This window comes from Adiantum capillus-veneris, chromosome 16 (genome assembly GCF_014529385.1).
Source record: "Adiantum capillus-veneris isolate H3 chromosome 16, ASM1452938v2, whole genome shotgun sequence".
Classification (NCBI taxonomy): Eukaryota; Viridiplantae; Streptophyta; class Polypodiopsida; order Polypodiales; family Pteridaceae; genus Adiantum; species Adiantum capillus-veneris.
In genome coordinates this window covers 7,489,218-7,506,553 of record NC_140946.1, presented here as the reverse complement: position 1 = coordinate 7,506,553, position 17,336 = coordinate 7,489,218, and the positions used below count along the sequence as shown (strand labels likewise).

Sequence of the window (17,336 nt, the reverse complement as noted above, 5' to 3'; positions counted from 1 at the left end):
CTAAATTTTGGCAGCACAACGGCTCCAAAATTGATGCCAAACAATTCCCAACACTGGAACTTGATTCAATTGACAAAAACCCTCTGATTCCAACTCAAAAAGAGCAATTACAGCTCGCTGGAATTTCTGTTTTTCACTTGTTTTGAGCCCCAACACTTCCCAGAAGTGTTCTCTGACAATTGGACACTATTCCCAATGCATCGGGCATCCATACGGCTGCAAAACAATAAATTTCAGACCGCTGTATTTTCTGGTTAGGACCTGTTTTTGACCTAATTTCAGCTGTCAACTGTCCCCTGCACTGTTCCCAATGCCTTGGACTACGTGTCCCTTGATTATGGCATGATTCGGAGCACAAAACAGTCCCAAAACAGCCCAAAATCAGCAATAAAACAGTGCTGATTTTTGTGTGTTTACTTGAGAGGTTATCACCCTCTCGTTTCCCTGCTTTGGAGTAGCTAACTGGAGTGAGAGGTGTGCAGGTCATGACATCCTGCACCTCACTGTACATAGAGGGTAAGCCAACACTCCATTGAAGCTCTCCCACCTGTGATAGCACTGAATAACGAGCTCACAGCTGAAAATCACGTTTTTGCCTTCTCTTTAAGTAGTAAACTGGCCTCAGAGTGCCAAGTGTCACTCATTTGTGCATTTTCCCGCTTTAGACCCTTGGGTCTAATTAATATCTCACCTGCAGCCTCAGTTGACTTGGCCACAGAGTAACAAAATGATCCCCATGTCAAACTGCACGCAATGACACGAAGACATTTTGCCGCCCAAAAATAACAATCCCTAAATTTAGGAGTTTCTGCCATTACATTCTTCTAGGTCATCTGACCCTCTTTGTACAGTGCAGCCACACCCAGAACTGAAATGTAGCCTATGTAGCAAAGGATTCCGCTTTGGCTGGCCAATGAACCCACTTTGGCTAACCATAGTCCTTGTCCAACCTTAGTGCTCTTTAGCCCTCAGGCTTGGACTCTCTCTGAACAGTTCCACACTGGCTATGCAATGCAGGGCTGTTAGATTTCCAGAGGGGTGTTTCCAAAAGGTAAAACAACCGAAATTCCCCAAAGAAAGAGAAAATGAACAAAAATGGAATTGCCACTGGCTGGTGACATTAAGTGTCACCTATGCTCCTTGTCTTTGAATAGACTATCATGTCATCAAAGAATGTGTCGACAAACTTTTAATGTGGGCGGAAAATCCGATCCATCATCCTATTGAACGTAGCAGGCACATTTGTAAGACCGAATGGCATCACTAAAAACTCATACAGACCAAATGTCGTCCTAAACGTAGTCTGGTGCACATCCTTTAGCCTAGTACGAATCTGATGGTACCCACTCTTAATGTCTATCCCCGAGAGGATCTTACTGGATCCAAAGCTTAGAGAGCGAGTGGAGGCACTTTGGACAGAGAGCCTGGACACGTATCCCTGCTGGTGAGTGGCATTTGGACTGGTTGATCTTTGTCGCTGCTTCTTTCAAGAGTCTGCAACTCGTTTGGCTGCAGCCATGGAGGAGGAGAAGCGTCTTCAACGTCTCATTGTTTCCTTGCAAAGGATACAGGAGTAGCATCGAGACAACCCTGGTTGGAGGAGCAGATGTAGCAGGCTAGGCAAGAGTTGGTTAGCATTGAGGAGCGGCGTCATGAGTTTGCCTTCTATCGGCAGGCATCTCAGTGGACCCAGGTGGGTGGCATTTATTGGGGCGTTTTTTGAGACAGTGGGGCCACGCCATGCTCACACCAGTGTAAGTCAGTTGAGGAGCCACGACAGATTAGTTGTTGTAGAGCCTGAGGACAACTGCTACTGTCTTCTAACGTGCTTTGTTGTCAGCTGAGCCTTAGTCAGAGCGTCAGGATGCATGCAAAGAGCAGGTTTGGGCATAGATGCCTTGCCTTGTTGCTGAGGAGATGCGATAGAGACTTGAACTTCCCCTCCAGCTAGAGGAGCTCCATGAGGTCCTGAGAGCACTCCCCCCAGGTAGTTGTCGAGGGGAAGATGGTTTGACTCCTAGCTTCTTATTGGGACTTGCTTGGTTCAGATCTTTGCAGCGCATTCCAACACGTTTTGCATACTGATGAGATGCCTGACAGCATGAGTGAGGGCTTGATCTACCTTATTCCCAAGGAGGGAGGCTCCTTGGATGAGATTCGACAGTGGCGACCCATTACCATCCTCAATTCATCCTCCAAATTCTAGCAAAGGCTCTAAGCTGGAGGATCCAGCCACTACTATAGACAACATTATACATGGTGGGACCCAAACAGGTTTTGTCAAGGAGCGTAGTATCCTTGACAACATCTTCACTTTTTGGGAGTCTCTGCCCTTGCGCGTCTCTGAGGAGAAGATTTGGTGATACTCCTCCTCGATTTTGAGAAGGCCTACGACAGTTGACTGGGACTTCTTGGAGGGCACTCTACGCTGGATGGGTTTCACAGATGCTTGGATCAGAGGTATGTCAGCTCTCTACACCAGCTGAGTGGCTCACCCCTCTAGAGAGAGCAGCTCCGAGGTGGATGGGGGCCTTCACGTGACTGGAGGTTCTTATCGCAGTTCGTGCTTGCTCGGAGTCCGTACCTTGAGATCCAGGGCGAGGGTCGACTACTCAAAGTCTCAGTAGAGGCTCCACAAGTTGCAAAGTGCTGTTTTCAGAGGATACGAGTAGTGGGCATCTATGGGAGGACCTGTGTCACAGATCCTGACCCAGCAGATCTTGAGACAGGCCACTGGAGGCTTTGGGCATGGGAGAGCTGCCCTCTGGCACGAGTGCAGTGGGACCCTGGAGAGTGGTTTTGGAGAGAACCCTTCTCTTTAGCCAACCATCTTGGGATCCCTTTCTTTCAGTACACTGCTCGACTGGGGCGACACATACTGGTAGCACGGAGAGAGGCTCGTCCGGCTACAGCACCTCACTGGCAGGAGGAGGGTCTCACAGCTGGGTTCTTGTCGGGCTTTTGGGAGCGGTTATTGGACTTCAGACAGCTGATGCGAGTCACTTTGTTCCAGTGGCTAGTTGCACACATAGCGAACAATAGTGGGAGCTGGTTGGTACATAGTGGCCTTTCGGCAGTCTGTGTAGCTTGTGATCATCCTTTGGAGAGTTGGCGTCGTTGTTTGTGGGATTGCCCCATGGCACATGAGGTTTGGCTTCAGGTTCTTCGGCTGATGCCAGCTCTTTCCACAGCGAGACAATACACTTGGGGTGTTGCTGCCTGGTCCACCCTCACAAGCCCGACCCTACAATTTGAGCTATCTTCCACTAGCAGGATGATAGTGATCCAAGGGGTCGACCTACACTTCAGCCTGCTACAGAGCTTACCCCCCAGAGTGGTACAGTGAGAGAGGTGTGTGTTGGGAGCTCGTCTGTGGTATGACACTCTGGTTCATTTGGCGTGCCCGTTGCTTCCGCATCTTCGAGGCTCGCCTTGTGCTAGCGGCAGAGATTGTTTGCGACTTTTGGGTGGAGTTGATCCATACTCTTAGGGGTCAGTTCAAGAGACTCCAAGGCAGCTGTGACCGCGTGCGGGAGCGCAGAGAGGCTTTCCTGCGACTTTGGCGCCCAGGGTGAAACCGGCCTGTTCAATCCAAAAAGGGCGGTAGACTTTACTTTAAACCTTGATTTAGCTTTCACCCATTATTAGTCGTCTATTTTACCTGTACTTTCAAGACACTGCAAAAGGGGAGAGGGATACAGGCTGCTAGATTGCACCTGTATGAGTAGACAGACACCAGATTGGCCCCTAACTTAGGCGCCCCTTTCGGTATTTCTTTATTGTTCAAAAGAGGGAATAAACGCTGTGGTTCCTACAAGCTGCCCCGCACAAACTCGGCTGAATTTCCACTGTTCCAGCCCGATTTCGGCAGCATAACTGTACTAGAACCCTTCACGGTCAGTATTCCCACGCATTGACTGACTTTCCCGACGCATACGGGCACTTTGCAAAACCTGGCGAGAATCTGCAGCACGCTGAATTCTCTGTTTTCAGCCCTGAAAATGCTCCAGATCGCCTGTACAGCGGTCCCCTTGCGTCCCCGAACCTCCTGGGGGTATTAGGGTCCGTTTAGGGCCAAAACCCTAAACCTGCAAAAATACACAGCAGGCTGTAATTCACTGTTTCGGGCTCCGTTTCGCGTGCCGGTCGCATCCCTAGCAAGTCCTCGAGCTCCCGCACCTGTAGGGCTACTTGCCCTTTGAATCGGACGAGATTTCTGGCGTGAAACCTCTCCGAATTCACCTGTACCTGCGGGGGGATTAGCCGCTAGCTAATCCAGTACCTGTGCAAGAGGCTCTTGCCTCGGCAATCGCGCATGAACCCACACAACTGTACATTGGTCAAATGAAGAGCCCACTAGAGGGGCATAACATACTGCCAAAGGGGAGAGAGAGGGCAGTGCGTAGCGTGCAGGGCATCACTCCTGGCACCGCACTGTGCATAAGAGGGAAAGCAAGCACTCCATAGCTCTTAACCTGTGACAGAGACTTGCAAAATGAGCCTCCCAACTATAAATCACGTTTTTGCCTTCTCTATAAGTAGTAAACTGGCCTCAAAGTGCCAAGTGTCACTCATTTGTGCATTTTCCCGCTTTAGACCCTCGGGTCTAAAAATATCTCACCTGCAGCCTCTGTTGACTTGGCCACAGAGTAACAAAATGATCCCCATGTCAAACTGCACGTAATGACGCGAAGACATTTTCAGGTCCCAAAATAGCAGTTCCCTAAATTTTAGGAGATGCTGCCATTGTATCTTTCTAGGTCATCCGACCCTCTTTGTACACTGTGGCCACATCCAAAACTGAAATGTAGCCTCTGTAGCAAAGGATTCCACTTTGGCTAGTCAATGACCCCACTTGGCTAACCATAGTCCTTGTCCAACCTTAGTGCTCTCTTGCCCTCAGGCCCGGACTCCCTCTGGACAGTTCCACACTAGCTATGCAATGCAGGGCAGTTAGATTTCCCGAGGGGTGTTTCCAAAAAGTGAAAGTAAATAGATAATAAGAAAGAAATCAACAAAAAGGATAGATAGTAGTCACACGCTGGTGACATACCCCCCTCTTGAAATCTCAAACGTCCTCGTTTGCATCTATGTCGTACAAGCTCCTAGTCAACATTGATGTATTCAACACCTGTCGACACATGTACGACACATACATGCTCATTGTCAACCCTGGTGTATTCAACACCTCGTCGACTCATGTATTGCTTGCGTGTGAACCCTGTCCCAATGACATAGTGGTAGCTTCACACTCTGCCATTGCTTTGAGTCACTAACTTTCCAATGACAAAATGGTAGCTGCACATTTTGCCACTGTCTTATAGTACACGTTGGATCCCGTAACACTTTCGAGCATACCCAAACCGACAGTTTAAGAATGCAGTTACACATGTACTCTTCAATAGAAGCAATCACTGTATCCTTGACAAACTGACAAGAAATACTCACTTCTATAGCACTAATCAAACTTTTGGACATTCCATAAGAGCAATTGCCAAACTGACAATCTGTACAGCTCTAACATTCATGTAACAGGTATTTGATTTGAGCTCACTTTAAATACCTTGTACATCATTTGTTTCAGAAGCCATTGTCACACTGACAATCCATTTAGCTATTGAAACTCAAGGGTCAAGGTAGGTTGCAAAATCGAAGGCTTCCGGTAAAGTGATAACACAGTTGGTGACTCTGCAAGTTCACCTTCTTCCATCCACTTAGCATCCATTGGTGGATAGTTTTCATTTCTGAACTTACCCAGTAACGCCTAGCAACCTTGCCTTTCACTTTCCTTTCTTTGTGTGCCAAAATCTGTTCAGGGACCAAGATTTCGTCAAGTTCCTCGACTTCCGGCTGATCTTCAGCTGGCATATCTTCTGGCACATCACCCACATAGGGTCTGAGAAGACTCACATGAAACGCATTGTGAATCTTCCAACTGTCAGGCAATTTCAGCCTATATGCAACATCACTGATTATGTCGCACACTTGAAAAGGCCCATAGTAACGCATGCTGAGCTTTGGAAACAGTCTTTCCTTGCCCTTCATCTTCTTTAACCTTGCCTTTTCAAAGCGTAAAAGCACCCAATCACCAAGTGAATATACCACTTCACGACGGTGACGATCAGCTGCTTTCTTTTGCTTTGCCTGAGTCCTTTCTAAGGCCACTTTGACCTTCTGGTACATTTCATCCATGTCCTGAACATACTTATCTGCTTCAAATATCTTGTCCTTTGTATGCAGTATGGGAGGAACTTTCTTGCCACCTTCAACTATCTCAAAGGTGCCTTGCCAGTTGATGAATGCACTGTATTATTGTATGCATACTCCACCAATGGCAAATACTGCTCCCACTTTCCTTTATGCTCTGACACATAGCACTTCAGCAGATCTAGGACAGTAGAATTTGCCTCTTCTGACTGCCCATCTGTTTGAGGATGAAATGACGAAGAGAATTTGAGCGTGGTGCCCATATTCTCAAACAAGCCTCTCCAGAACAAACTTCATGCGTGGATCACGGTCGCTAACAATCGACTGTGGCATGCCATGATACTTGAAAATATTGCTCATAAACAAGCGTGCCATCTGATCTGGCTTTATCTTCTTCCTGACAGGAATAAAATGAGCCTGTTTGCTGAATCTGCAAATAATGGTCCAAATACCATCGTTTCCTGTCTGCGTTCTCGGAAGATCAAAGATAAAATCCATAGCAATACTTTCCCATGGTTTATCTGGAATAGGTAGTGGTTGCAATAACCCTGGTGCCTTTTGCCTGTCAAACTTGACCTTTTGGCATATTAGGCATTCTCGCACAAAGGCATCCACATCCCTCTTCTCAATGTAGGCCAATAGAAGAATGTCTCAACCGCTTTAACTGTAGCATCGATACCACGATGCCCTGCATACGGTGGGACATGACTCTCTTCCATAACTTTGCGTCGCAATGGCTTTGTGACACACAATCTGCCATGCATCATCATGAACCCGTCTTTAAGAAGATAGTGTTCATGACGTTGTCCATCCATTAGTTGCTCGAAGACCCTTGCAAAATCTTCATCATTTGCATACTGTTCTCTCATATCATCAAGTTCATGATGATAAGGAATCGACACAGCTGAAATTTGTGGCTTCCTTGACAAGGCATCAGCCACAACGTTCTTCTTGCCTTCCACATGCACAATCTGAAAATGGAACATGGACAAGATATTTGCCCATCGCATATGCTTCTCAGATAACTTTGTCTGTGTCAAGAAGTATCGCAAGGTCTGATGGTCCGTTTGGACAACAAATCTGCACCTAGCAGGTAGTGTTTCCAACTTAAGAGCGCATGAATCACAGCCAGTAATCTTTCTCATAGACCTGCATGGTCATCTCTGGCCCTTGCAAAATTCTGCTCTCATAGGCTACTACCCTGCCATCTTGCATTAGCACAGCACCAATGCTACTACCGCAGGCATCACACTGGACCACAAATGACTTCCTAAGATCTGGCAACACAATGACTGGATCTGAAGTCATCTTTTCCTTTAAGAGATTAAAAGCTGAAATCTCTTTTTGTGTCCATCTAAAGGTGACTGCCTTCTTTTGAAGAGCATGTAAAGGTGAAGCAATCTCAGCGAAATTTCGGATAAACCTTCTGTAATAGGAGCATAGTCCCAAAAAGCTTCGGACATCATGCACCGTCTTCAAATTTGGCCATGACTTGATCGCTTCAACTTTTGCAGGATCCATTCTGACACCATCCTTTGAGACAATGTGTCCCAAAAGTGAATCTCTTCCAGAAAAAACTCACTTTTCTTTGCATTGATGAGCAACCTATGACTGCGTAGCTCTTTGAACACAATGGCCAAGTGATGCCTATGCTCCTCTTCATTCTTTGAGTAGACTATCATGTCATCAAAGAATGTACCAACAAACTGCTGGTGTGGACGGAAAATTCTGTCCATCATCCTATTAAACGTAGCAGGAGCATTTGTGAGACCAAAGGGCATCACTAAAAATTCGTAAAGGCCAAACGTCGTTCTAAAAGCAGTCTTGTGCACATCCTCTGATCTAATGCGGATCTGATGATACCCACTCTTTAGATCTATCCTGCTAAACATAGCTGCTCCTTCTAATTTGTCCATAATATCATCAATTCTAGGTATAGGGAACCTATTCTTGATGGTATTCTTGTTCAGTGCACGGTAGTCGATGCACATACGCCATGAGCCATCCTTTTTCTGCACCAACAACACTGGAGAACAGAATGGAGATGAACTGGGCTGAATCAGCCCCTTTTCTAACAACTCCTGTACTTGGCCCATTATCTCTTTCTGCTGAGCCGCACTAACCCTGTACGGAGGCTTATTTGGTGGGCTACTGCCCTGGCACCAAATCTATCGCATGGTCCTCGGGTCTCTGGCGGTAATTGAGACGGTAATGAATCGAAAAAACAGTCACTATACTGTTGTAAAAACATTGACCTTTCTTTATCTAGCACAGATAAATTTGATTCATCACAATCTGACACTTCACGTGCAAAAACCAAGTACGCAGAAAGATGCTTTTTCATTACAGAAGTAATAGCAGAAGCTGATACAGTAGGAATAGACTCCCCTTTAAGCTTTACATCCAGAATGTGAGTCTTTCCCCTGCTCTGTACAGTGATCTTTTTGTTGTAGGCATCCATGATTCCCTGTACACGAAATAACCAAGGAATACCTAACAACACATCACATCCGTCCAGTGGCATGATGTAAAATTCTTCAGCATCTACATAGGACTGGATATGTAGACGCAACTTTCCAATGATGGGTGTCACAGCCTCTGTATGGCCAGGACATGCCAAACCTGCCTCTGCTGTATACCCCATCTCTTCAGGTCTGATTCCCAACTTTGAAGCCAATTCTGGGGAAATGAAGTTGGCTTTGGCACCTGGATCAAAGAAGATAAGCACTGTTTGATCCCTAACCTTTCCCCATGCTCTGCAAAGCTCACTTGCATCTGAATTTGGCTTGTCGCCCACCATATCTGGCACTAGACCAGCCATGGGCTTCTTTCCTTTCTTGTCTTTCTTGTCTTCAGAATCAGCTGGCCTTTTCTTTGTAGGACAATTGTAAGCAATGTGGCCAGGCTGCTCACATATAAAGCATTTGTTCTCTGTCCTTAGGACCTTCTTTTGCTCTTCTGACTTGCGAGGAAAACGTCTTTTCCATTTCTTTGCGGGTCCTTTTTCTGATTCAGCCGTAGCTTTGTCTTTCCCTGCGTTGGCCGACTCCTGAGTCCCTTTAGGAGCCTCATTGGGAACGTGCTTCTTGGCTGAATTTTTCTTGCCTGATCCTGCCTTGACGCCAGTGTTAAATTCACAATCTTCTCCCTTGAGCAAACCATTGCCAGTGTTTGCTACCTCGATGAGCTGCGTCAAAGTAGTGACTTTTGTCTTCGTACAGTACTTTCTCAATCCTTTAGGTAGGCCACAACAGTATTTTTCAATCTGTTCTGTCAATGGCACAAACCTATAGGAAGTTACGGGAAGTAGAGCTTTCCAAAACTTCCGATTGTAATCATCCAGATTTCTGCAAGTGGCAGCATTAAGCTGGTGCCATTCTGTCATGACATCTGCTTCGAAATCATCAGATAACCATGCTGCTGCAAAAATCTGCTTGAAGTAAATCCATGTGGACGGAGCTTGCCCTTGAAGCAATAAAGTTGTCCACCATTGTCCCGCATTCCCTGTCAAGAAAGTGGCTGCCTTGCGGACCTTTGAAGCCTCTGTAAAGTTTCCCCCTGCATAGGCCTTGTCAAACTGCTGGAGGAATGAAAGAGCCTTCTTCCTGTCATCAAACCCTGTAAAGGTCGTGAATGACACTCCTTTGCCACCTTCTTTGTACGGAGTTGGCCTCTCCAGCGGCGTTAAATTGTCATATGGAAGTGACTAAAACATGGGAACACTAATAGGGTTCATCTGTGTTCCTTGGCCGCTATTAACTTGACTTGGAAACGCCATATTTGGCTGCTGATTTGTAATTCCAGCCATACCAAAATTTGCTTGTGGCATCCCAAATTGTCCCTGAGTGCTTTGAAACCCTGGTTGCATACCCATGACACTGTACATGGGGTTAGGCATCATCGTTTGAGCACCCGCAAACACTGTTCCTGGCGTATAAAACTGATTTCCAGGTGCATGACCAGCCATGCTTTGGAATACGGATCCACCTCCAAAATAGCCAGGGTGTACTGAAGGTGGTGGGAAGACTTGTTGCATAGCCTGTAAGTTGCTTCCCTGCCCATTAGAACCAGCTATAGGCTGTTGAAAGGTGGCGGGCTGAATTGGTACAGCTTGAAAAACTGGCATCTCAGCCACCTGTTCTTGCACCTTAGGCATAATTGTGGAGACTGCATATTCTCCGTCAAGTGTACAGGTGTTTCCATTGACTGTGCGGTATGAATCACCTGTGCTCGAGCCTTAACAGGCTTTTGAATATGATCCAGTGACCCAACTTGCTGAGACGGAACAGGAGGTTGCAGAAAGGCTAAAAACCTTGGGTTCTGCATTACTTGTGTGAACATAGCCACAGCAGTAGCCAACTGGGTCCTGAATATATCATCATCAGTCTGTGGTGGTCTTGAGGACTCACCCACTTCATGTGTCTGTTGACCCTGTGAAGAGGAAACCTCTTCAGTCACATCATCTGGTCTGTCAGCCATAATTGCAATTCCCTGTGTCTGGTCTATGATCCCCTGTGTCTTCAAGCCCAAAACTGACCAAGGCTCACTTCTATGGGAAAAAGTGATTTAATCCCGTCGATGGAACCATGAAACCGGCCTGTTCAATCCAAAAAGGGCGGTAGACTTTACTTTAAACCTTGATTTAGCTTTCACCCATTATTAGTCGTCTATTTTACCTGTACTTTCAAGACACTGCAAAAGGGAGAGGGATACAGGCTGCTAGATTGCACCTGTATGAGTAGACAGACACCAGATTGGCCCCTAACTTAGGCGCCCCTTTCGGTATTTCTTTATTGTTCAAAAGAGGGAATAAACGCTGTGGTTCCTACAAGCTGCCCCGCACAAACTCGGCTGAATTTCCACTGTTCCAGCCCGATTTCGGCAGCATAACTGTACTAGAACCCTTCACGGTCAGTATTCCCACGCATTGACTGACTTTCCCGACGCATACGGGCACTTTGCAAAACCTGGCGAGAATCTGCAGCACGCTGAATTCTCTGTTTTCAGCCCTGAAAATGCTCCAGATCGCCTGTACAGCGGTCCCCTTGCGTCCCCGAACCTCCTGGGGGTATTAGGGTCCGTTTAGGGCCAAAACCCTAAACCTGCAAAAATACACAGCAGGCTGTAATTCACTGTTTCGGGCTCCGTTTCGCGTGCCGGTCGCATCCCTAGCAAGTCCTCGAGCTCCCGCACCTGTAGGGCTACTTGCCCTTTGAATCGGACGAGATTTCTGGCGTGAAACCTCTCCGAATTCACCTGTACCTGCGGGGGGATTAGCCGCTAGCTAATCCAGTACCTGTGCAAGAGGCTCTTGCCTCGGCAATCGCGCATGAACCCACACAACTGTACATTGGTCAAATGAAGAGCCCACTAGAGGGGCATAACATACTGCCAAAGGGGAGAGAGAGGGCAGTGCGTAGCGTGCAGGGCATCACTCCTGGCACCGCACTGTGCATAAGAGGGAAAGCAAGCACTCCATAGCTCTTAACCTGTGACAGAGACTTGCAAAATGAGCCTCCCAACTATAAATCACGTTTTTGCCTTCTCTATAAGTAGTAAACTGGCCTCAAAGTGCCAAGTGTCACTCATTTGTGCATTTTCCCGCTTTAGACCCTCGGGTCTAAAAATATCTCACCTGCAGCCTCTGTTGACTTGGCCACAGAGTAACAAAATGATCCCCATGTCAAACTGCACGTAATGACGCGAAGACATTTTCAGGTCCCAAAATAGCAGTTCCCTAAATTTTAGGAGATGCTGCCATTGTATCTTTCTAGGTCATCCGACCCTCTTTGTACACTGTGGCCACATCCAAAACTGAAATGTAGCCTCTGTAGCAAAGGATTCCACTTTGGCTAGTCAATGACCCCACTTGGCTAACCATAGTCCTTGTCCAACCTTAGTGCTCTCTTGCCCTCAGGCCCGGACTCCCTCTGGACAGTTCCACACTAGCTATGCAATGCAGGGCAGTTAGATTTCCCGAGGGGTGTTTCCAAAAAGTGAAAGTAAATAGATAATAAGAAAGAAATCAACAAAAAGGATAGATAGTAGTCACACGCTGGTGACACAGGGCCCTTCTTCTCCATGATCCAAGGTGTGCCTAGATGGCACTATCAGCTACTTGTGTGGCTCTTTCCTCCTCCCGTTTCGTGATTTAGCCTCGTTGTCATAATTTGTTTACTCACTGGGAGAATCTTTTTTGATGTAGCCCTCTCTAGTAGAGGTGGTTTGTAGGGCAGTGTTTTCTCAACTATTCGATTGAAGTTGCTAGATACTCGAAAGGTTTACAATGCTTTTCATGTGAGTTTCTTCTAAGGTGAGGTGCCAAAGGACAGGAAGCCATAGGAGAAACTAGAAGTGGAAGAGATCGAAGAGATCCTCATTCCAGAAAATGTCGTCGTGCATGAGGAGAGACCTTGAGGATTGTTAGAGAGAGTGATAGTCACCTCTTGTGGGATTAGCATTCCTTTTTAATCAAGGGATTTTGGGGTCAAATAAAACTATGAAATTATATTGGAGAAACCTTCCATGAGACAATTCCAAATGATTCAAGATTGGGGCTATAATGCCATATATCTCACGCAATCCGGAGCAATAATGAGAGTGTCTTTTGAATCATGTACATAGATAGGACTCTAGTAGAGGATTTGGATACCGAATTATTGGCCTCTGATGATATAGAGCTACCATCATGGCTCAAAGACGTTACACCCATATGGATGTATGCGTCCTTAGAACATGATAGCCTAGAAGGGAAGATTCTCCTTGATTACTAGAGTTGTACCTTGAGGCTTTTGATTCACGCCATCTATTCCTTAAGTGCATGTTGAATCAGCGGTTTGAATATGGTGCGGCGTGTGCTGCACAAGAGCCACTCCATACCTTTATCATAGATTATCTAGAATGGAACAAAAGCACTAAATTTTCGATGAGATTTTGGAGATACTGACAGGCTAATGGTATTCTGCTGAATGACTTTATGAGGAGATGTACATTGAAATGGGAATTTCTAAAATGAACTTGTTACATGTGCTCTTTCATGTGTGTTTTGTTTGAGTACATGTTGGAAAGATTAAATGACTGCAGCATTTTATTTGTTGCGATTGACGGTGATCTGAATGTGATAGTAACGAGATTTAGTAGATCAAGACATCCATGAAAAGATCAGTGCAGTTTGGATGTGATTGCTAAATAAGTTACAATGATCATGAATCATGATTCTCATCTTAGATCTCGATGGGGATAATGATGTGAATGTGATGTGACTGCTCAGTGACTGTCGTGTTTGTGTCTATGCTCGATGTGTGTAGTGGGTACATAGAGTCAGTGTCTGCTGAGCTAGGTTTTGTCCTATGTCTAATTTGCAGGCGTAATTGAGGGCGATTACTCTTCTTCCAAGAGGGGGCTATGTCACAAGTGAGCTGACGTGGCATGTCCTCGGGGGACCTGAAAAGGCAAGAGAGAGCCTCAAAAGGGTGGCTCATCAAAATTGCACTTCAAAAGCAGATTTGAACCCAACATAATATGGGGCTGAGGACGTGGCAGTCCGTCCATATGGCCAGCTTGGGGGCAGCTCTTGGGCAACAACTTTTGGAGCCATGCTTTGGGAGTTTGCAGCTTTTGGGGCTAATTTGAGGGCTCCCTTCAAAACCTTTCAATACGAGGCCAGGGCTCCTCTTTCCGTAGATTAGCTTGGGAGTAGTCTCGGAGAAGAGTCCCTCCGCAGTTGTACTTTTGTGATCAATCAACAAAGGAATACTGCAAGGGGCACCAGTCTTTGGGGCTAGTGCATCTGGAAGCAGAACTCTGTCGCTTCATGTCGACTCTCTCTCTCTCTCTCTCTTCAAGTTCACAGTTGTTGCAGTTTGAGAGAGAGAGAGAGAGAGGAGGGATGGAGGGAGTGAGAGTTTTAAATTTGTTTTAAACTATCGTATTGTCTTAAAGAAGAAAATAAGTCCGCTCTCTCATCCTTCCCCTCTCTCTCTCATCCGAGAGAGAGAGAGAGAGAGAGAGAGAGAAGAGAGAGAGAGAGAGGGAGAGAAAGTGGATGCCTATATAAAGGCATGGAGAGAATTATTTGTCATGCTTTGCAAATTAAAATTATTGGACGCTCTAGGTAAATTCTCTTATCTCTCCCCCCCCCCCCCCCCCTCTCTCTCTCTCTCTCTCTCTATAATTGGGCGCTTATTTATAACATGAGAGAAGAGAGAGAGAGAGAGAGAGAGAGAGAGAGAGAGAGAGCTGAGTCTCTCTGTTTTCACCATTTTTGATGCAAGAAGTAACACCTCTGTTCCATTTTAATTTGGAAATATGCATGACGACCGTTTGAACAAATTCATTACTTGCCTTGGATTGATTGCGTGCATATGCCATTGCTCCATTGGAACAAGTCTTTTTTGACACTGCAAACCAACACCCGACCAACTTTTTCATTTTATTGAGAAGACCTTATGGAATAAATTCATTACTTGATTACATGCCTATGCCATTACTCCGTTAGAACAAGTCTTTTTCCACACTGCAAACCAACACCCAGTTGACTTCTGTTACTTGTCATTCTGCAGATAAAGAATATTCAGGTTCGGAGAGGTGAAATCTGGTGTGCTATGCATTATATCGACTTTCCTGATGAGAGTATGAGCTGTTAGACGTAATTTGATCACCACTAGCACGTGCTATGCATCATTGATGGCAATTTTAACTTTGCATACAGAGACCAATTTCATGAAGGTATACCAGCAGGACCCCTCAGGAAAAAAGAAACGGGTTCTTATGGTTAGGCCATCGTTTCCATTAATATTGATGGGTGTTGAGGAATCAATTATCAATGATGCAACTGGACCTGCTGTTGTTGTCGATGGAGATTGGTTAGTTGGAGATCTTGTAGATTGGTTCACAGACGGTTGCTTTTGGGCAGCAAGGATAACCGCTGTTTTAAACAAGGGGTTTGTGCAGGTAATGGATCCCAATTTCTGTCTTCTGTTTGAATAAGCTACTTGTTGCTTCTTTTAGTGCTAAGCTTCATATTGCCTGAGTCTGCCCTGTATCTCTAGAGTTATTGTATTTAAGTCTGCTCTTGCGTGTTTGTGTGTGTGGGCCAGTGCGTGCGCATGTGGTACCTAGTTCTACACCCATCATTGGGCACTCACGAAATTGGATGTCATAGCTTTTAGTCAATACTATGCATTTGGAGCTGATGCTTATATTGACTTATGGTTGATTGCCATGAGTATGTACCTCACACTTCCCTACAAAGGTGAATTTGGGCTTATCCTGGTTTCATCTAGGTATGTATTTTTTCAGGCATGTACAATGGGTAAATGTTGTTTCTTTTGCCCAGGTTGAATTACCAAGTGCTCCATATGGTGAAGGAGGAAGTTATGAGGCTTCCATCAAAGACATTCGCCCATCTCTAGACTGGTCTATGGACAAAGTCTGGACTGTCCCCAGGGTAAACGTACTCCTTAATATAAAGCTAATTTTTTCATTGCACTATTTCTAAATTGTTTCAGGCTCGATGCCTATTAGCTTGCTGTAACACAACTCAAGGTTTGAGTACAGCTGCATTCACAGACTTTGAAGGCTTATACCATGGATGCACCCTCTCAAAGCGTGCCTAGCCCTGTGCAAGACTTGGAGACATTGGACACAGGACATATTTTTATTGCCAAGCAGGAACCTCGAAGAATTCCTCTTGTACAAGATCTGAACATTACAGATGCTCATGGTGTCAACAATTTGATTGCGAGCAGCCGACATGCACAAACTGTGACTGCTAATACGCCAAATGTGATTTCAGGGAGAGTGGTTAAAGAAAGTGCTGTGGTAACTGCCAATATTCAGAAGAATGGGTTATCTGAAAGTGCTGTGGTGAGTATGGACATGCAGAAGAATGGGGTATCTGAATGTCCTCAGATCACCAGCCTAGGTGACAAGAAAGTTACTCCACCAGATTTTCATGGCAGAGGCTTTGCTAGTGCTAATAAGCCTCCTAACAAGGGCCAGCTACTACGGTTTAGCACAAGTGAATGGGGGCTGGGATCAAGCTCTTGCCAGAGACCAGAAGGGGCAAATCAAGTGCGTATGAGAGAGACGAGTCCAGAAACATTACAAAAGCCTCCGCCACAGACTGATGCTGTTGACTTGAATGGCAGAACTGAAATTGAACAAAATACATTGAGTAAAATTGATGCTTTAAGCACCTTGAATGATATGGGGGAGACACTCTTGTTTAAGGAGCTCAATTTCTTACTTGAGGATGAAAAACTCTTGGATCTCAGTGATGAGAGGATAGGCTCATCGATTGTGGCCCTAGAAGAGCTAATCAGCAGGATAGCCTGGTTAAGAGGAGTCATGCAATTCGGTTTGAAGGGCTGGTGCAAAGAAAGGAGAAAAAGGAAATGGGTTTTCTTTGAAAAGGAAGATCATCCCTTCGCCAGGTCTGAAAACAGTGCTGATCTTGTTCAAAAAACGTTAGAGGAACAGCATTAATGTGAGAAGTATACGAAAAGATTGTATAATCTTACGGAAGCTGTAATCAGCAATTCCTTAATCCCTGCAAGCTCCAACATCATGAATCCAAGAACTTCACAACTGCTGCTGTTTGCTGGAACAAGTGTATGCAGGAGAGCAGGGTTTTTCGATCTGTGCAAGCCCCTGACAATTTGGAGTCCAAGATGTCTTGATGCAATCAGTCATCTTGATCTTTAGAAGAAAAAGCCTTTGACTTAAATTTTGTAACCAGTGCTTAAGTTGTGATCACAACTCCCCCTTGGATTGTTGTTTCAAAATTAGGTAGCACCGTCCACACTTTATTACTGATTTGATGAAGATTACAAAACAGTTAGCCAAAAAGAGTTTCCTATTTCAAAATAGGCTGGTCACTAAGCAGTAATTTGATTGTGTAGTAGAGCAATGTGACGTGCAATTGGACACATCATCGCAAATCATATGGGTAGGGTACATATACCAACTAAAATCACTGGCGTACAAACAATTTGAGGTGATGGATGGTCATGTTGATCGTGTAGCATTGACTACCACGGGCATAAAAGAAATGCAGCGCAGGAAAATGTTGATTTTCTCATTGTTTAGTGATGGTATGCGGTGAGATGGCCTTGTAGGCTGGAAAG

The 17,336-nt window shown here is 45.5% G+C and overlaps 1 protein-coding gene across 3 annotated transcripts in view; it reads left to right on the top strand.

The window, feature by feature from the left end:
* The window catches only part of LOC147438510 (uncharacterized), a 37,062-nt gene extending 19,986 nt beyond the window's left edge, over positions 1 to 17,076 (top strand). For 2 of the 3 annotated variants that reach the window (XM_086484606.1, XM_086484608.1), the window contains exons 2-5: positions 14,769 to 14,838; positions 14,918 to 15,159; positions 15,545 to 15,655; positions 15,766 to 17,076. In XM_086484606.1, coding sequence (XP_086340732.1) covers positions 14,769 to 14,838; positions 14,918 to 15,159; positions 15,545 to 15,655; positions 15,766 to 16,695 — 1,353 coding nt within the window. In that variant the 3' untranslated portion in view covers positions 16,696 to 17,076. The remainder of the gene's footprint in view (positions 1 to 14,768; positions 14,839 to 14,917; positions 15,160 to 15,544; positions 15,656 to 15,765) is intronic. The other variant, XM_086484607.1, reaches the window with a different exon arrangement.
* Positions 17,077 to 17,336: the final 260 nt, after the last annotated feature.